The 14,384-nt window shown below is 38.2% G+C and overlaps 1 protein-coding gene across 1 annotated transcript in view; it reads right to left on the bottom strand.

Moving 5' to 3' along the window:
* Window positions 1–2,418, bottom strand: part of PRPF18 (pre-mRNA processing factor 18) — a 38,311-nt gene extending 35,893 nt beyond the window's left edge. Inside the window, exon 1 of the mRNA XM_006907046.3 lies at window positions 2,206–2,418. Coding sequence (XP_006907108.1) covers window positions 2,206–2,271 — 66 coding nt within the window. The 5' untranslated portion in view covers window positions 2,272–2,418. The remainder of the gene's footprint in view (window positions 1–2,205) is intronic.
* Window positions 2,419–14,384: the final 11,966 nt, after the last annotated feature.

The raw sequence follows: 14,384 nt of genomic DNA, 5'->3' as shown, positions 1-14,384 counted from the left end.
TAAGAAAGACGAGTGGGACCAAAGCGCAGGCGGAAGCTTTGACTCAAGCTGTGATACCCCGTTCGCTTATCAGGGAAAGGGGAATTTCTTGCCTTTTGGCTTTTTTCTCTGTGAAATTGAATGCATGGTCCTTAAAGAAAAGGTTCAAGCATTATTTTCTTTTTAATCCTCTGTGGCAGAGAGTAGTATCATGCATATAGGAAACATTCAGTAAATATTGGTTAAAAAGAAAAAAAAAAGCTAAAATTCTACACAAAGCCCCGCCTCATAACTACAAATAATAAAACTGCTAATTATGTCTCAATGAGTTCCTTGAGCAGCCTGGTTTTCCACGTAAATGGGGTGTTGTGTTAAGTGAAGATTCACCAATACTGGGCCGCCAAAGCTTTGATATTCTGGCAATTATCTCAGAGTAGTGACATCAGGCAGAATGTTTTAGGACAGGTGATTCGGTTTATTTTAGGAGCTTCTACCACTTAACAAGGGGGCACTCACAAGGTATTCACTATTTCAATTATCAGACTGATAGTGAAAAGCTGAGACACCACCTGAACTGACCAAGATGAGGAGACTCTTCTGGAAGAGCAACAGAACACAGACAAGTGTTTTCCAGTTACAGATAGGGCAATGAAAACAATTCACCGATGCCCAGCTATTAAAAAAAAAAAGGAAATAACGGATTAAAACAAGAAAACAAATGACAGAATCACATTAGTTAAGGTAAGAATTGTTTCATTATTTTTTCATATACATAAAAATTTATTTTTTTACTGTGGCTGGTGCAGTGAAAAAAGTTTGAAAGTTACTGACACTATGATGCAGAAGAAATCTATAAAGCAACTGATTCTATATAAAATTATACAGCTGCGAATCAAAAGACTGTCTTCCATGCATACAAAAGCAAAAGATGTCCAGTTACACATATTCTCTTATACAAGAACACCTCAGAGCTACTAAGGGTTCAGTTCCAGACCACCGCAAAGCAGTGTCTCAACAGAGCAAGTTGTAGCTTTTTTGCTGGCAGAAGGTCTTGCCTTAAATTTGTAAAAAAAAAAAGGCAAAATCCGTGAAGCACAATAAAACAAAGCGCAATAAAACAAGGTATACCTGTATTATTTAAGAGCACTAACCTACCTGATTATACAAATACACACATTATAAACCCTGAGAGAGAGCTCAGCTTTTCATGATTCAATTTTCCCTCTAAAGTACTTAGATTTCAACATCCTGGCCCTTCCTAACATCAACTATGCATTCCAACATCTAAATTACTTTTTTCAAATACTCCCAAATCACTCATCAGAAGAAAAAGATCCCTGAAGTAGAGGTAAAAACATTAAGTTACAAGCATGGACAAGCTTTCCCTCCTTATCTGCTAAATAATACTCTATTTAATTAGCTCCACTTTGCTCATTGTTTTTAAAGTTTCATTAACTATGAAATCTGCCGTCCACCAAACAATCCCACCACACTACATCATAAACACTGAATATACATTACATCCACAGATCTAAACTGATGTTCTCAAAATGTGGTCCCCAGATCCGTTTTGAAAGGGTCTGTGAGGTCAGAACTATTTTCAACACTAAGGTTATCATTTGCCTGTTCACTCTGTGGACATTTGCACTGAGGGCGAAAAGCAATTTTAAGTCCCCTGAAGCCTTAGTAAGAATCGAAGCAGTGGAACTAGCGTGTACCAGCAGTCACTACATCCTCCAACGCTAAGCACTAACAGTAAAGGCTATGGGGAGGGCAGAATAATGTAATAAAAACCCGGATTTTACTAGTAGAAAAGAATCCAAGCTTTCAGAGACTAATTCTGAGCCTGCCCTTCTGTTTCAGTTTGGCACAAACCCCTTAGTAAAACCAGATACGTGAAGAACCAGCAGAATTCCGAAGAATACCGACAATTGGGAGTGGGTATAAGGGGCAGTAGGAAAACTGCGAGAGAATAAGGGGCAGCTGGGAAAATTTTTTTGCCAATTCTTGGGTTTCCCTGCAATTCCCCCCACTTCCTCCCTAAGGCTCCCGACTGAGGTGTCAAGGGGGTGGGTGGGCCTGGAGGGGCCGCTCCGGGGCTCTCGCTAAGCCCCAGCCCCGCCCGCATCCTCTCAGGGCGGGTCCCCTCACCCCCAGGCCCTTCCCCCACATACACACACTCAACTCCTCGGTCGCCAACGCCCCCACGACCTCCAGGAGCCTCACCACTAGAAGGTTCCTGTCCTCCACCAGCTGCCGCTTCCGGAGGATCTCCGATTTCAGAATGTCCATCTCGCTGCCCGGGCTTAAGCTGAATTTCCCTCTCCGGCTCCTCGGACCAGGTCTCGCCCCACCAGGAGAGCCGAACCTGCCGAGAACCCACCACAAACTGCGAACCCAAATACTGGAGAACAACACTGACGGGGCCACTTCCGGCGGAAATTGAGGTGAGCGAGAGGAAAGAAGAGAGCGCCCCAGGGCGCCTGTTGACGGAGCCGCTGTGGATTAGCGCCCCCTGGCGGCGCCCTCCGGCAGCGCGCCTGTCGTTTACCACAGATACAGATGAATGTGGACTGAAACACGAGTCTCTCTGGATCGTGTGGAGGTCCACGTGCTTCATTTTTAATGATACACCTGCTTGTACCTTCTAGTTCAGGTCCAAAAGCCTCCTCGCAGAACACCTCGAGTATGTTAAGTGAGGCCAGATCCTTACTTATACCAGAAATGCACATCAGAGTTTCTGAAGTTACCTGCTTGCCAACATAAATGTACAAGAGTGAGAAAAATATGAACAGAACTACTCTAATATAGAGTGAAAGTTCATTGCTAGCCTGTTCAGTTACCTTTAAAGTTAAGCAACTACATCTATGTAAGTGTTTTCAGAAGTAAATATGTCTTTCTTCCCTCAGTTCTAGATTGCTTCTATATCCTATGATAATTGAACATTTACCCAACCTGAAATAATCTTTTTAGTCATATGTTCAGTGATCAAGATTTTTGGTGGCATGATTGGAGATGTATTCAGAAATTTTTTTTTTTTTTGGTCCAACTCAAGAAGAAAAATTAAATTGGGAAGAAAAAATTATATCATAGATTTTAATTTTTGAAAGACGCTATAAACTGTTTACAATGCCATTGACACTTTAAAAAAATGCTACTTAAGTCGTCGCTGAACAATAGTTGACATGTTAGTTGTTCCCACTCAAAAGGAAAATAATATCATTTAGTTCAGTCAATTGATAACGGGTAAAATGGTTTATCAAAATAAAAGATAACAGAAAATTTTTGACCTCAATTTAAGAAGTCTTTTTATTGTACACATGTGTATCTGTTGCATCTAAAAGATATCTGACTTTTGCCAGAAATAAATCAACATAGGAAGTTAATTTATTCTCTGATTTAAAATGCTTTACTAATTTTTAGGGCTTTTAAGAGCTTAAGATATTTTACAAAGAAAATGTCCTGGAACTAATAAATATGGTAACATTCTTACATGGATGTCTATTTTCTGAGTCACTTATAATTCAATAAGTAAACAATAATTTATTAGGATTTTCCTGTTTTAGGGATTAGAGATTATGGCACGAAACCCTGAAGGGTTGACATAAAGGGTAGTTAACAGTAAGGAAAGTTCACAAAGAATGCAAAGGAACAGTTGGCCAGATGGGAGAAAATTAGTGTGAACCAGAGGAGATACTAGCTACTAAGCAGGCTCCTTTTTAAATTTTATTGATTCTGATGTTTATGTAAACATGTGCATAAAAGCTTGATTAAGGCCTGAGACGGAAGAATGAGAGGAGTATTTGAACAAGCAAACTGATAAGTAAGCTTTTCAAAATAGAAGAGGGAAGAAAGATGACCAGGAGAGTTTAGAAACACTGAAGAGAACCAATCAATCCTGACTCTAAAGGAGAATGTATTTATTTTTGAAATGTGCATCCCATTCCACCACAATAGAATTTAAAAAGTAAAGTATTGGATTCAACCCAAATGTCCTAAATGACAGAATGGTTAAATAGTTTATAGTTCATATATACAACTGAATAATATGGAACATTAAAAATCATTTTTCAAAAAAATATTCAATGATATGAGAGTGCTCATGATATAATATTTAGTTAAAAAGTAGAATTAATGAAACTGGAAATATATCATATAGTCCTCATTTGGTAAGAAAAGAAACTAAAACTAGAAAAATGATTTTAAAAGAACAAAGTATCAGATTATCTGGTGATTCTTTTTTTCTTTATCCCATAATTTGGTACAAATTCCATAATTCGGAAAAATATCCAGATAGCAGCCATTTGGTTCTATTTCATTATTATTAAAAGTCTGTATACATTTTTCAAGTGTAACCACTTTAGAAATTATGTATCATGATATAATATTTAGTTAAAAAGTAGAATTAATCATATCAACAAAATATTAAACATAGAAGAATTTTTTTTAAATCTTTGTAATTATTCCATGAGCTCTGTACCACCCTAGGTTCTGTGGCCTAAACCAAATATAAAATATAATCATACTCCTGAGAAACTTACCAGCTAACTTGGCAATCAAGAAACAGAGTCTGAAAGGGTAAATTAGGTAAAATAAATATGATTTAAGACCATATGGGGGGAGACTATAATAAAGTATTCACAGAAATTAAAGATCAGTCTTTTCTAAAAGAAGAAATAGTAAAAAAAATCGATATATAGTTGATGAGATTATTCCTCTACTGGAGTAACTCATCCTAAGAGATTGTATTTTTGGAGACTGGAGGAAAATACCAGATTTAATCAGATGTCCTAAAGGGTAGATGTAACTTTTTTTTTTTTAAGCTATGTAACCTAAAACAGTGGCCCTCAATCTTCAGAGCAACCTGGAGGACTTTTTGAAACCCAGCCTGCCAGTCCCATCCCTAGAACATCTCGTTCTGGAGGTTTGGGGTGAGGCCCAGAGATCTGCTTTTCCAACAAGTTCCCAGGTGAGGCGGCTGCTGTTGATCCAGTGGGTGAGTCAGAAATTCGGTCTGCAGGGAGTCTTGATAAACAAGAGCGGAGGAGGAGGCACGTGTCTGCAGCATTGTCATGGGCGCCTCTCAGGGTGCCCACCCACTCGCTGTGATGCTTCTGGAAATTTCCTAATGGAAGAAGGCAGGCTCCCTTTGGATCCAGCTGCCTTCACATGCCTGCTTTGTGTGGCTACGGTGCCGGCAGGTACTTGACCCATTTGGGCCAATTAGAGTCTGTTCCTTAGGAAATTGACAATGGAATTGAGTAATGTTCCGAAGATGCAGGAAATATAAAATATGAATTCGAGAGTGGTAGACAGCTGTGTCAGTGGCATGCTGGAGCCAGACCAGTCCCCACTGAACTGCAAGAGTCCACTGCTAAATTTTTAAGAATTGTGTGAGTCAGCTGTTAAGCAAAGTCGTTATTAAAGTTGAATGTTTATTTACAATTAAACACATTACATTGTTAACAAAGGTTATAAATACACGGAACCTGTTACTTCTAATTATATTACCACATTTTACTTTTATTTATGCTGTTGGAATTAGCTATGACTATCGCATATTTGTGTGGAAATACTATATAATGTGGCTACTGTGTATCTTCTCTCGGCCCTACACTTGAGGATGCCATATTGGCAGCTTGAAATGAGCCATGGGGGAAGTATTTGCACCACAGAAACTGACAAATGCTAAAATTCTGGACTTGCTTTGTTCTTTTGTTGATTGTCTAAACAGAAAGAAATGAGAAATGGAGAAAATGTTAACACAGATTGGGGCTTCTCAACCTTGAGCCAGATAATTCTTTTTTGGGGAGGGGGATGTCCTTGACGCTACCCATAAAATGCCAGTAACACCCCTTCTACAGCATGACAACCAAAAATGTCTCTGGAAATTGCCAGATGTCCCCTGAGGAGAAAAATCTCTCTCCATTTAAAAACCACTGATTAAATGTAAAAACGTCGTGTCTATAGCTGTTACATAGTAAAGAGGACAAAGATATGAGAAGATATTCTTCCAGGATTGGAAAACTATTACCTCAGTTAGTAAAGATGGCTCTCACATCATTGACAAACGAGGAAAGTTTGGACATGCATCTTTGTTGTTTCGCTTTTGTCTTATTACTTTATGCTAAAACATCTATCACCACTCATGTCAGAGCCAGACTCGTTCATCAGTCATAACCACAGGTTGGCTAAGGATATAAGTTTGGCAAAAATCAGTTGAAACATTCTGTGAGAATCAATTGGCTATATGGAATTTACAATAAAGATATTGGAGAGTTCATTGTTATTTATAAATTGTGTCCTCCATATCCTTTATTTCAGTAAAAATTATATGAATATCTGAGCATTCTTCTTTTCCTCCAGAGAGCCAATTTTTAAATATTCACCAGCATAGCACTGGACATTTTTCACCTCCTGTGTGGGCTTTCCTAAACTGTTTAGTAAAGCAAGTTGGAATATCAAAAATAAAAATTAAAACAAAAAAATGTAAATGATTAATTTGTTTTAAAATAACAATAATAAACACATTACATATTAATTCAAATAATACATTTTTGTGAAAATTGCTGTTTTCCAAAAATTTAGGCAGAAGAGTGGCGTGCTTTTATATTATTGCAGCTTCTTTAATGTCTAGTCTAAGTAAAAGAGATCTGGATTCTCACATCTGCTCCTGCATTCAATCTGTTGTAGTAAGTTATTTTGTTTGAAGAATATGAAGAAAATCTAGCTTCACAACTGTGTAGTTGGAAACGAAAAGAGTATCTTAATCAAACAACTGTGGACAGGCTTCTTTGCTACTGTACCCACAAGCGGTAGTTTTCTAAAAGTTAGTTTTAGTGTGGAATCTAAAACCATATTGAGAAAAATTTCACACCGTTACATTAAAAAAAATCCATTGGTCTACCTTAAACTTTGAATGGCTCTTTTACTCATGCATAATTTTGTAACATCATGCATTGGTCATTTGGAAAATATTACTTCGCCGATTAATGCAGATCTTCCAAATGTTAACACTTTATTATGAAATATTTTAAAAATCACATTCATTAATATCACCCCTCCATCTCACTAGAAAAGCCTTTTAATTATTGGGAAGATATTGAATTCATGGTGCCAAATATAATTTGCTAATTGTAAAATGATAATTTTTACTGAAAGCTCCTATTTTATCACTAGCAACAAATAGAGTCAGTTGTTTTCTCCAAGTGACAGGCTCACTTTGTTCAGTAGCAAGCACGCATTTGCCAAATACTCAAGTCTGAATGACCATAATTTTTCTATTGGTTATTCTTTAGGTAAAAGTAGTGTCTCATGAAAAAAAGAGCTCGTTCAGCTTGCAAATTGAACAATCACACAGAGCTTTTCCTGAAACCAAGCATCACGCTTCAGTATGCAGCCCAAGTGGTTCACGTGTACTTCCTGTTTCATCCCTGGGAATATTAAAAAGATGCCTACTCAAGTGTCAAGATATGATAAAATTGATAATTTTTGCTGCTTTTTTAAGACTTTTTAAATGAAACTTTTCTTTTTTTTTGCATCTGTGAGTACCTTGGAAGAAAAAATATGACTGCCAGTACAATTTAGTGCTACCGCTTTGCTGCCTGCCGATGCATCAGCCAACTCACTATTGCGTTTGTACCTTCAGTGCAAATGTCAACTTCCCAATAAGTAATATAAAATTCCACGTTTTGCTTATAATTTTTATGGAGCAGGGTTTTATAATGGGAGAAAACGATCTTAAAGATCGTGTGGAAGTGTACATTTCCAATCATGGTCATGAAAATGGTGAAAGCGTGTAGTGGATTGATGCTTCCGACCTGAAGAACTAACCGCTACAGGAACTGCTGTCCCACCGTAAACAACTAGAACAACAGGCAAAATACATGAAACAAAAGTTTTTCAGACATTGGACAACAGGCAGCAAACGACTGTGATTTCTAAAAGGAAGGAAACAAACGAGGGGAGCCCTAGCCCTGAATTACGACTGAGCCCAGCCGTCTCACTGAGGGAGGAAAAAGGGACTGCGGTTCTGGGAGAGAGAGGAAGCTACACGTGCGGGCAGAATATTAGAAAAGAGAGAGATCTGAAGAGGGGTCCTTTCAAGTCACTGGCAGAATCCTAATCTGCAGATGTTCGGACGGAACTCCCCAGGCTGAGTGAAGAACCTCCATGAAACAGTGGCCCATATGCTGCCTGGAGCCCCCCGCGGGAACAGGCATACAGCAGGCATGGGATAGAGTCACCTGAACGGAATCACCCAAGTAACGGGGCTAAATTATCCTCGACAAAAGCCTGCTCTGACTCATCCTAAGAAAGCAGAAGCACAAGCCTTCAAAGGCTCAAACTGATTCTAACTGAACTGCACACCATGTCAAAGGCCACTATTTTTGAAAGACTACAACAAAATCCAGCACCTAACAATATAAAATTCCATTGTCCTGAGATCCAAAAAAAGTACCAGGCATGTGGAAAATATAATTTAAAATGAAGAAGAAAATCAATCAATAGAAATAAATCTAGATATGACAGAGATGATAAAATAGGAAAGCTTCTAAGTCAGCTATTATAAATACGCTCCAGATGCTCAAGAACATAGAGAGAAACATAAACACAATAAAGAGAGAAATGGAAGAAAACAAGATCCAAATGGAACTTCTAGAGATGAAAAATGCAATATCTGAAATTAAAAAATACACCGATGACATGAACAGAAGATTAGACATGGCAGGAAAAAAAAATCGGTGAACTTGACGACATCACAATAGATGTTATCCAAAGAAGAAAGAGAGAAAAAAAATTATTTTTAAATGAATAGAGCACCAGTGACCAGTGAAACAGTATCAAACAATCTAATGTATCTGTAATTAGAGCCCCATAGGTAGGGGGATATTTCAAGAAATAATGGCTAAAACTTTCCCAAATTTGATGAAAACAAGAAAACACACAGATCCAAGAAGCTCATGAACCCAGCAGAAAACTATACCAAGGCACATCATAATCATATTTCTGAGAAACAGTGATAAAGGAATATGTTAAAAGCTGCCCCCCAAAAGTTACTGTCTAAAGAGGAACAAAGAAAAGTGACTACAGACAAAAAAGCGACATTTTTAAAGTACTGAAAGAAAAAACTGTCGACCTAGAATTCTACAATCAGCAAAAATATCTATTAAAAGTTAAGGTGAAAAGATTTTTTTCTGACAAGTAAAAGTTCAGAGGATTCATCAGCAAACCTGTACTACAAGAAACGGTAAAAATTTTCTTCAAGCAGAAGAAAACTTATGTAGAAGGAAAAGAGTGCAGAAATGCTAAATGTGTATAATATGTAAAAGCTTCTTCCAAATTTTTAATGTCTTTAAAGGAAAGATAAATGACTATTTAAATCAACAATTACATTAAATGTAATTGCCTAAACAGTACTATTGAAAGGCAGAGACTATCAGACAGGATTTTTTAAAAAAAAGAAACTAAGATCCAACTATATATCTGTAAGAATCCTACTTTAAAAATAAAAGCACAAATAATGGGAAAGGATACATGCATACAGCTATTAATAAAAAGAAACTGGAGATATATTAACATTAGACCAAGTAAACTTTGGAATGAGGAATATTATTAGGGAGGAAGAGGGATAGTTCATAATGACAAAGACATCAGTGTATCAAGAGGACCTAACAATCCTAAATGTGTATGCACCTAATAACACAGCATTAAAACACATAAAGCAAAATCCGTTAGAACTGTAAGAAGTAAACAAGTCCACAATTATAGGTAGAAATGTCCACACATCACTAACACTAATTGTTGGAATAAATAGACAGAAAATCAGTAAGGATACAGTAAGCTTGAACACTATCAACTTATATGACCTAATTGAAATTTATACAACATTCCACCCTAAACTTCAAAATGCATACATGCTCTTTTAAAGTCCATTTGGAACATGCACGAAGACAGATCGTATTCTGGGACATTAAACAAGACTCAATAAATTGAAAAGAATTAAAACTGTACAATGAATGTTCTCTGACAACAAATAAACTAAACTAAAAATCAATAACAGAAAAATATCCACCAAACCCCCCAAATATTGGAAATTAAGCAATGCGATCACAAATAACCCATAGGATCTAAGAAGAAATCTCAAGGGAAATTAGAATGTATTTTGAACTGAATGAAAATGAAAACACAGGGTATAAAAATCTGTGAGATGGAAACAGAAGCTTCCAGGCCCTGATAGGTTCGCTGGAAAAGTTACCAAATATTTAAAGAAGCATTAACACAAATTCTGGACAGTTTCTTCCAGAAATGGAAGGCGAGAGAACATTCCCCAATTCATTTTATGAAGCCGGCATTGCCCTGCTACCAAAACCAGTCAAAGGCAGTACAGAAAAAGCCAACTACAAACCATGAACTTAGGCACAAATTTCCTTACTGAACGTAAGCATTAAATCTAATAATATACAAAAAGAATGATATACTGTAATAAAGCGGTTCAACATCCGAAAATCAATCAGTATAATCCACCATATCGATAAAGAAGAAACTCATTTGACCAAATTAATTGGCAGAGAACAAAAGCATTTGATGAAATCCAACACTACAGCAAAAGCCAGCAAACAAGGAAAGAACATTTACCAAAAACCCTACGCTAAAATCATGTCTGATAGTGACAGACTGATGGCTCCCCAGTGGGTTAGGGACACAATGCAAATGTATATCAACTAACGAATGGGTAAAGAAACTGTGGTTCAATCCATTCAAAGAAATACTATTCTGTGATAAAAAGGAATGAATAGCTGAGACATGCAACAGCATGAAAAGGTCTCAAAACATTATACTAAGTGAAATATTCCAGACACAAAATACCACATACTGCATGATTCCGTTGGTAAGAATCCTTATAAAGTTAAAACTATAGTGATAGAAAGCAGATTAGTGGTTGCCAGGAGCTGGGGGTTAGGGGTTGGACTACAAAGGAACAAGAAGAAACTTTTTTTCAGGGGATAGAAATACTCCTATACCATGAGTGGTAAAATTAAATTAAGTTAAGTTAAATTTCAAAAATAACCTTCCAAACTCTCCCTAAACTTCCTATTACCTGGAATGTTCCATACTCCTCCAACTGCATCCATCACTCAGCACACTCTAGCTCTCTCTTCTCCTATGCTAACCACCATACCCAAAATGTACACACTCCGCCAGTGTTTGGAGGAGGGCACTATTTGTGACAGCAGCTGCTACAGTTCACAGCGCCCAAAAGGAGGGACAAGACATGGCAAGCTGGCAATAGCAATGGTCATGAGAAAAGCTTGGCTATGAACAGTTCCCGAATGTTAGAAAAATCTGTCAAAACACGGTTTGATGCTATATTTCATCATTTTAAGATGCTTTTCCCCCCACATTTAACTTCTCTGAAACAGGGATACATCTTTCAATTGACGGCATCATGCGATTATAATTGGGTATGTTTTATTTTTCTTAGTGGTAGATTTTTTTAAACATGGCATCTTAGAATTGATGACACCGTTCTGATTCTGAATTTCCAGAGGCAATAAGCTGCAGAATGGCTGGACACGGGACGCATGGAATTTTGCTGTGGCTTGCAAAGGGTAAGAGAACCAGACGACAGCCCAGGCAGATTCCAGAAGACTGGAGTCCATGCCCTGGGCCAGAGTCTCCACGTTACACTTAAAATTAACAGCCCTGCACCTACCTCTTTCTGTCCCTAGTTAAGGCTGAGGCGATCCCTTGGCAAATGGTTCCGACAGATTCTGGAATAAGAATTCGCGTGTAGAAATTGCTGGAAGAGAGAGCAGGTCCCATCTCCAGCAGGTGGCACCACAAACAGAGATGACGAATACACGGGCTTGGGCTAGGCTCAAGGAGGACTATGACTGACCAACTGCATTATGAAATTGGGTCACTAAGGAACTTGTCACAGTGCTACTTCTGGTGGGCGAGAGGACAGGGCCTCGGTACTATAATTACTTAATCTTTCTGGATTTCAGCTCTTCATCTGTAAAATGGGAAGATGATAATAGTACACAGTTAACAGAATTTCTGTGTTGAATAAAAAACAATAACACATGTAAAGGGCTAAAAATAGTGCCTGGCATAAGGCTAAATATTAAATAATTTTATGCATCATTATGGTCATTTCTATAAATCTTTTTTTTTATTTTTTAAATTTTATTTTATTTTTAGTTTCAAATATACAGCACATTAGTTAGACATTTACCTAGTTCATAAAACGATCCCCCTAATTGCTCTTTCTCTCCTTTGGCTCTCCCCCTAGCCATGACATTCCCGCTGACTGCATGCCCTGTGCCGTGCTCCCCATGCCCGGGACCATTTATCGACTACTAATTTGTACTTCTTTAACCCTTCACCCCATCCATAAATATTTTATAAATTCATCCAGTCACTAATTCTTTCTTTCAAAACACACTTATTTAGCAGTTATGACGCTAGGAGCTGAACAGTTTATTGTAATTCGTCACTGGACTTTATGTCTTTTTAATCTGCTTAGAAATGGCCAGTGGGAAATGCCGGCTCCTTGTAACTTTTACTCACCCTCCTCAATATATTTTATTGCTGTCCCATCATGCTGCCAGTTAAGGAATTTGTTGAAAATAGGGCCAGAGTTTTTACTCTTTACGTTAAAACCAATACTATTAATTAATCATAGGCTATACCAGATGTTAGCACGCCAACGATGATCTAGAAAAACCCACGGGACTGAAAAAAGGGAAGTAGAAAGTGGCTTTGTCACGTCACAAGGTGCGATTGTAGGCCAGTTTGTTCGCAAAACGAAGATAATACTTTACTTAACGGGCAGAGATTTTAAAATTAACAAATGAGATATATGTCAAAATGCATAAATGTAGTTTATAAGTGGACTTTAAATTATAATAAGTTTTTATTATCAAAAACAACGGGGTAAAGGGGGTCAAATATGTGGTGACAGAAAGAAATCTAACTATGGGAGGGGAACACACAGTGTAAATACATATATGCCTTACTGTTAAAGTGTACAGCTGAAACTTATTGGATTTTCATTACCCAATGTCATAAAAAAATTTAAAAATGTAAAAATTTACAAAAACAGGGTAGAACTGAAACTAATATGTTATGTCAATTATACCTCAATTTAAAAATTTTTTAATTTAAATTTTAAAAAACATGATTTTCTTTTGATTGATGAAAATTTTTAGTAATTAAATACGTTTTCATAGTAACTTCCTATGAAAGATTCCCCAAATTTAAGTCTCAGAACTCCTAAGAGAAATAAGGGACGGAAATAATATATTACTCTGAGTTTATATACCATATTTTATTGTAGTGATGAGAATTATCTAAGATTTATTAGTGGGCACTAGTGCTAGATCTAGCATCTGTACCTCCCACTCCCCAAATTCGCATTTCTCCCCTTGAATTCTAAACCCCTTAACCTTTCAAAAAGGAAAACCTACCTACAGAGCAGAGGTTTCGCAGCCCTGGCTACTCCTTCGCATCACCTGGGAGCTTTGGGAAAACCCCGGGGCCCGGGCCGTAGCCCAGACAACGTACATCTGCATCACTCCCCAGGCGATTCGATGCACATCCGATGCTGGGAATCCCTGCTAGAGAATTAAGCATCGGCGACGCGACTGGAAAATCACACATGTCCTACGATACGCTTTTCAACGTCCGCTTCTCTCTGAAAGGGTTTTGTCAAGTACGTATGGATTCCGCACAAGGCGTAGCACTGAGTATTGACTGTCACGGTGTCCTTTTTTTTTTTTTTTTTTTATCCCCCATCACCCTTTATTTGCACTTTTCTTGTCGTGGTCAATAGTCTGCCTCATTGCATGGCTCCTTTCGTACTTATTTAAGCCGTCTTTCAGGATGTACCTGTCTCGAAGGCAAGAACGATGCCAGCGCCCTTTCATGTCGGTCCCGCGCGCAGCGTTTCCGTTGCTCGTCTTACAGTTTCGCCTCAGAGCGGCCGGGCGTCTCATCTTCCCAGCCTTCGCTCCCATCACGCAGCTCCCCTTCTGACTCCGGTCCACTCTCACCTCCACACGCCCTATTTTTGTCCTCGTAGAACTCTGTTTACCAGTCGTCCTCATTCTTTCAAAGATTTTATCCCCAAAATATTACTGGGACGGCTGGACGACGCTTCCTCTCTCTCCATGGTTCCTCCCTGACATTTTCACCTGTTCCTACCTCCGACTGTCCCTCTGCCTCATTCCCTCGCCCATCACTAACCACCTTTCTTCTCAATTCCCCATAATGGGTATTAGCTCTATTCAAGGATGTTAGCTGTCCATGGGAGGGAGCTGGGATGCTCAGGAGCATTGTTTCGGGTCAGTGTCAGTGACGAGATCAAGGACAGCTAGACCTTGAAACAGAGGAAAGAG

Source organism: Pteropus alecto, unplaced genomic scaffold (assembly GCF_000325575.1).
Source record: "Pteropus alecto unplaced genomic scaffold, ASM32557v1 scaffold11, whole genome shotgun sequence".
In the NCBI taxonomy this organism is placed as follows: Eukaryota; Metazoa; Chordata; class Mammalia; order Chiroptera; family Pteropodidae; genus Pteropus; species Pteropus alecto.
Note: the sequence above shows the minus strand (reverse complement) of the source record. Positions and strands in the feature narration are given on the sequence as shown.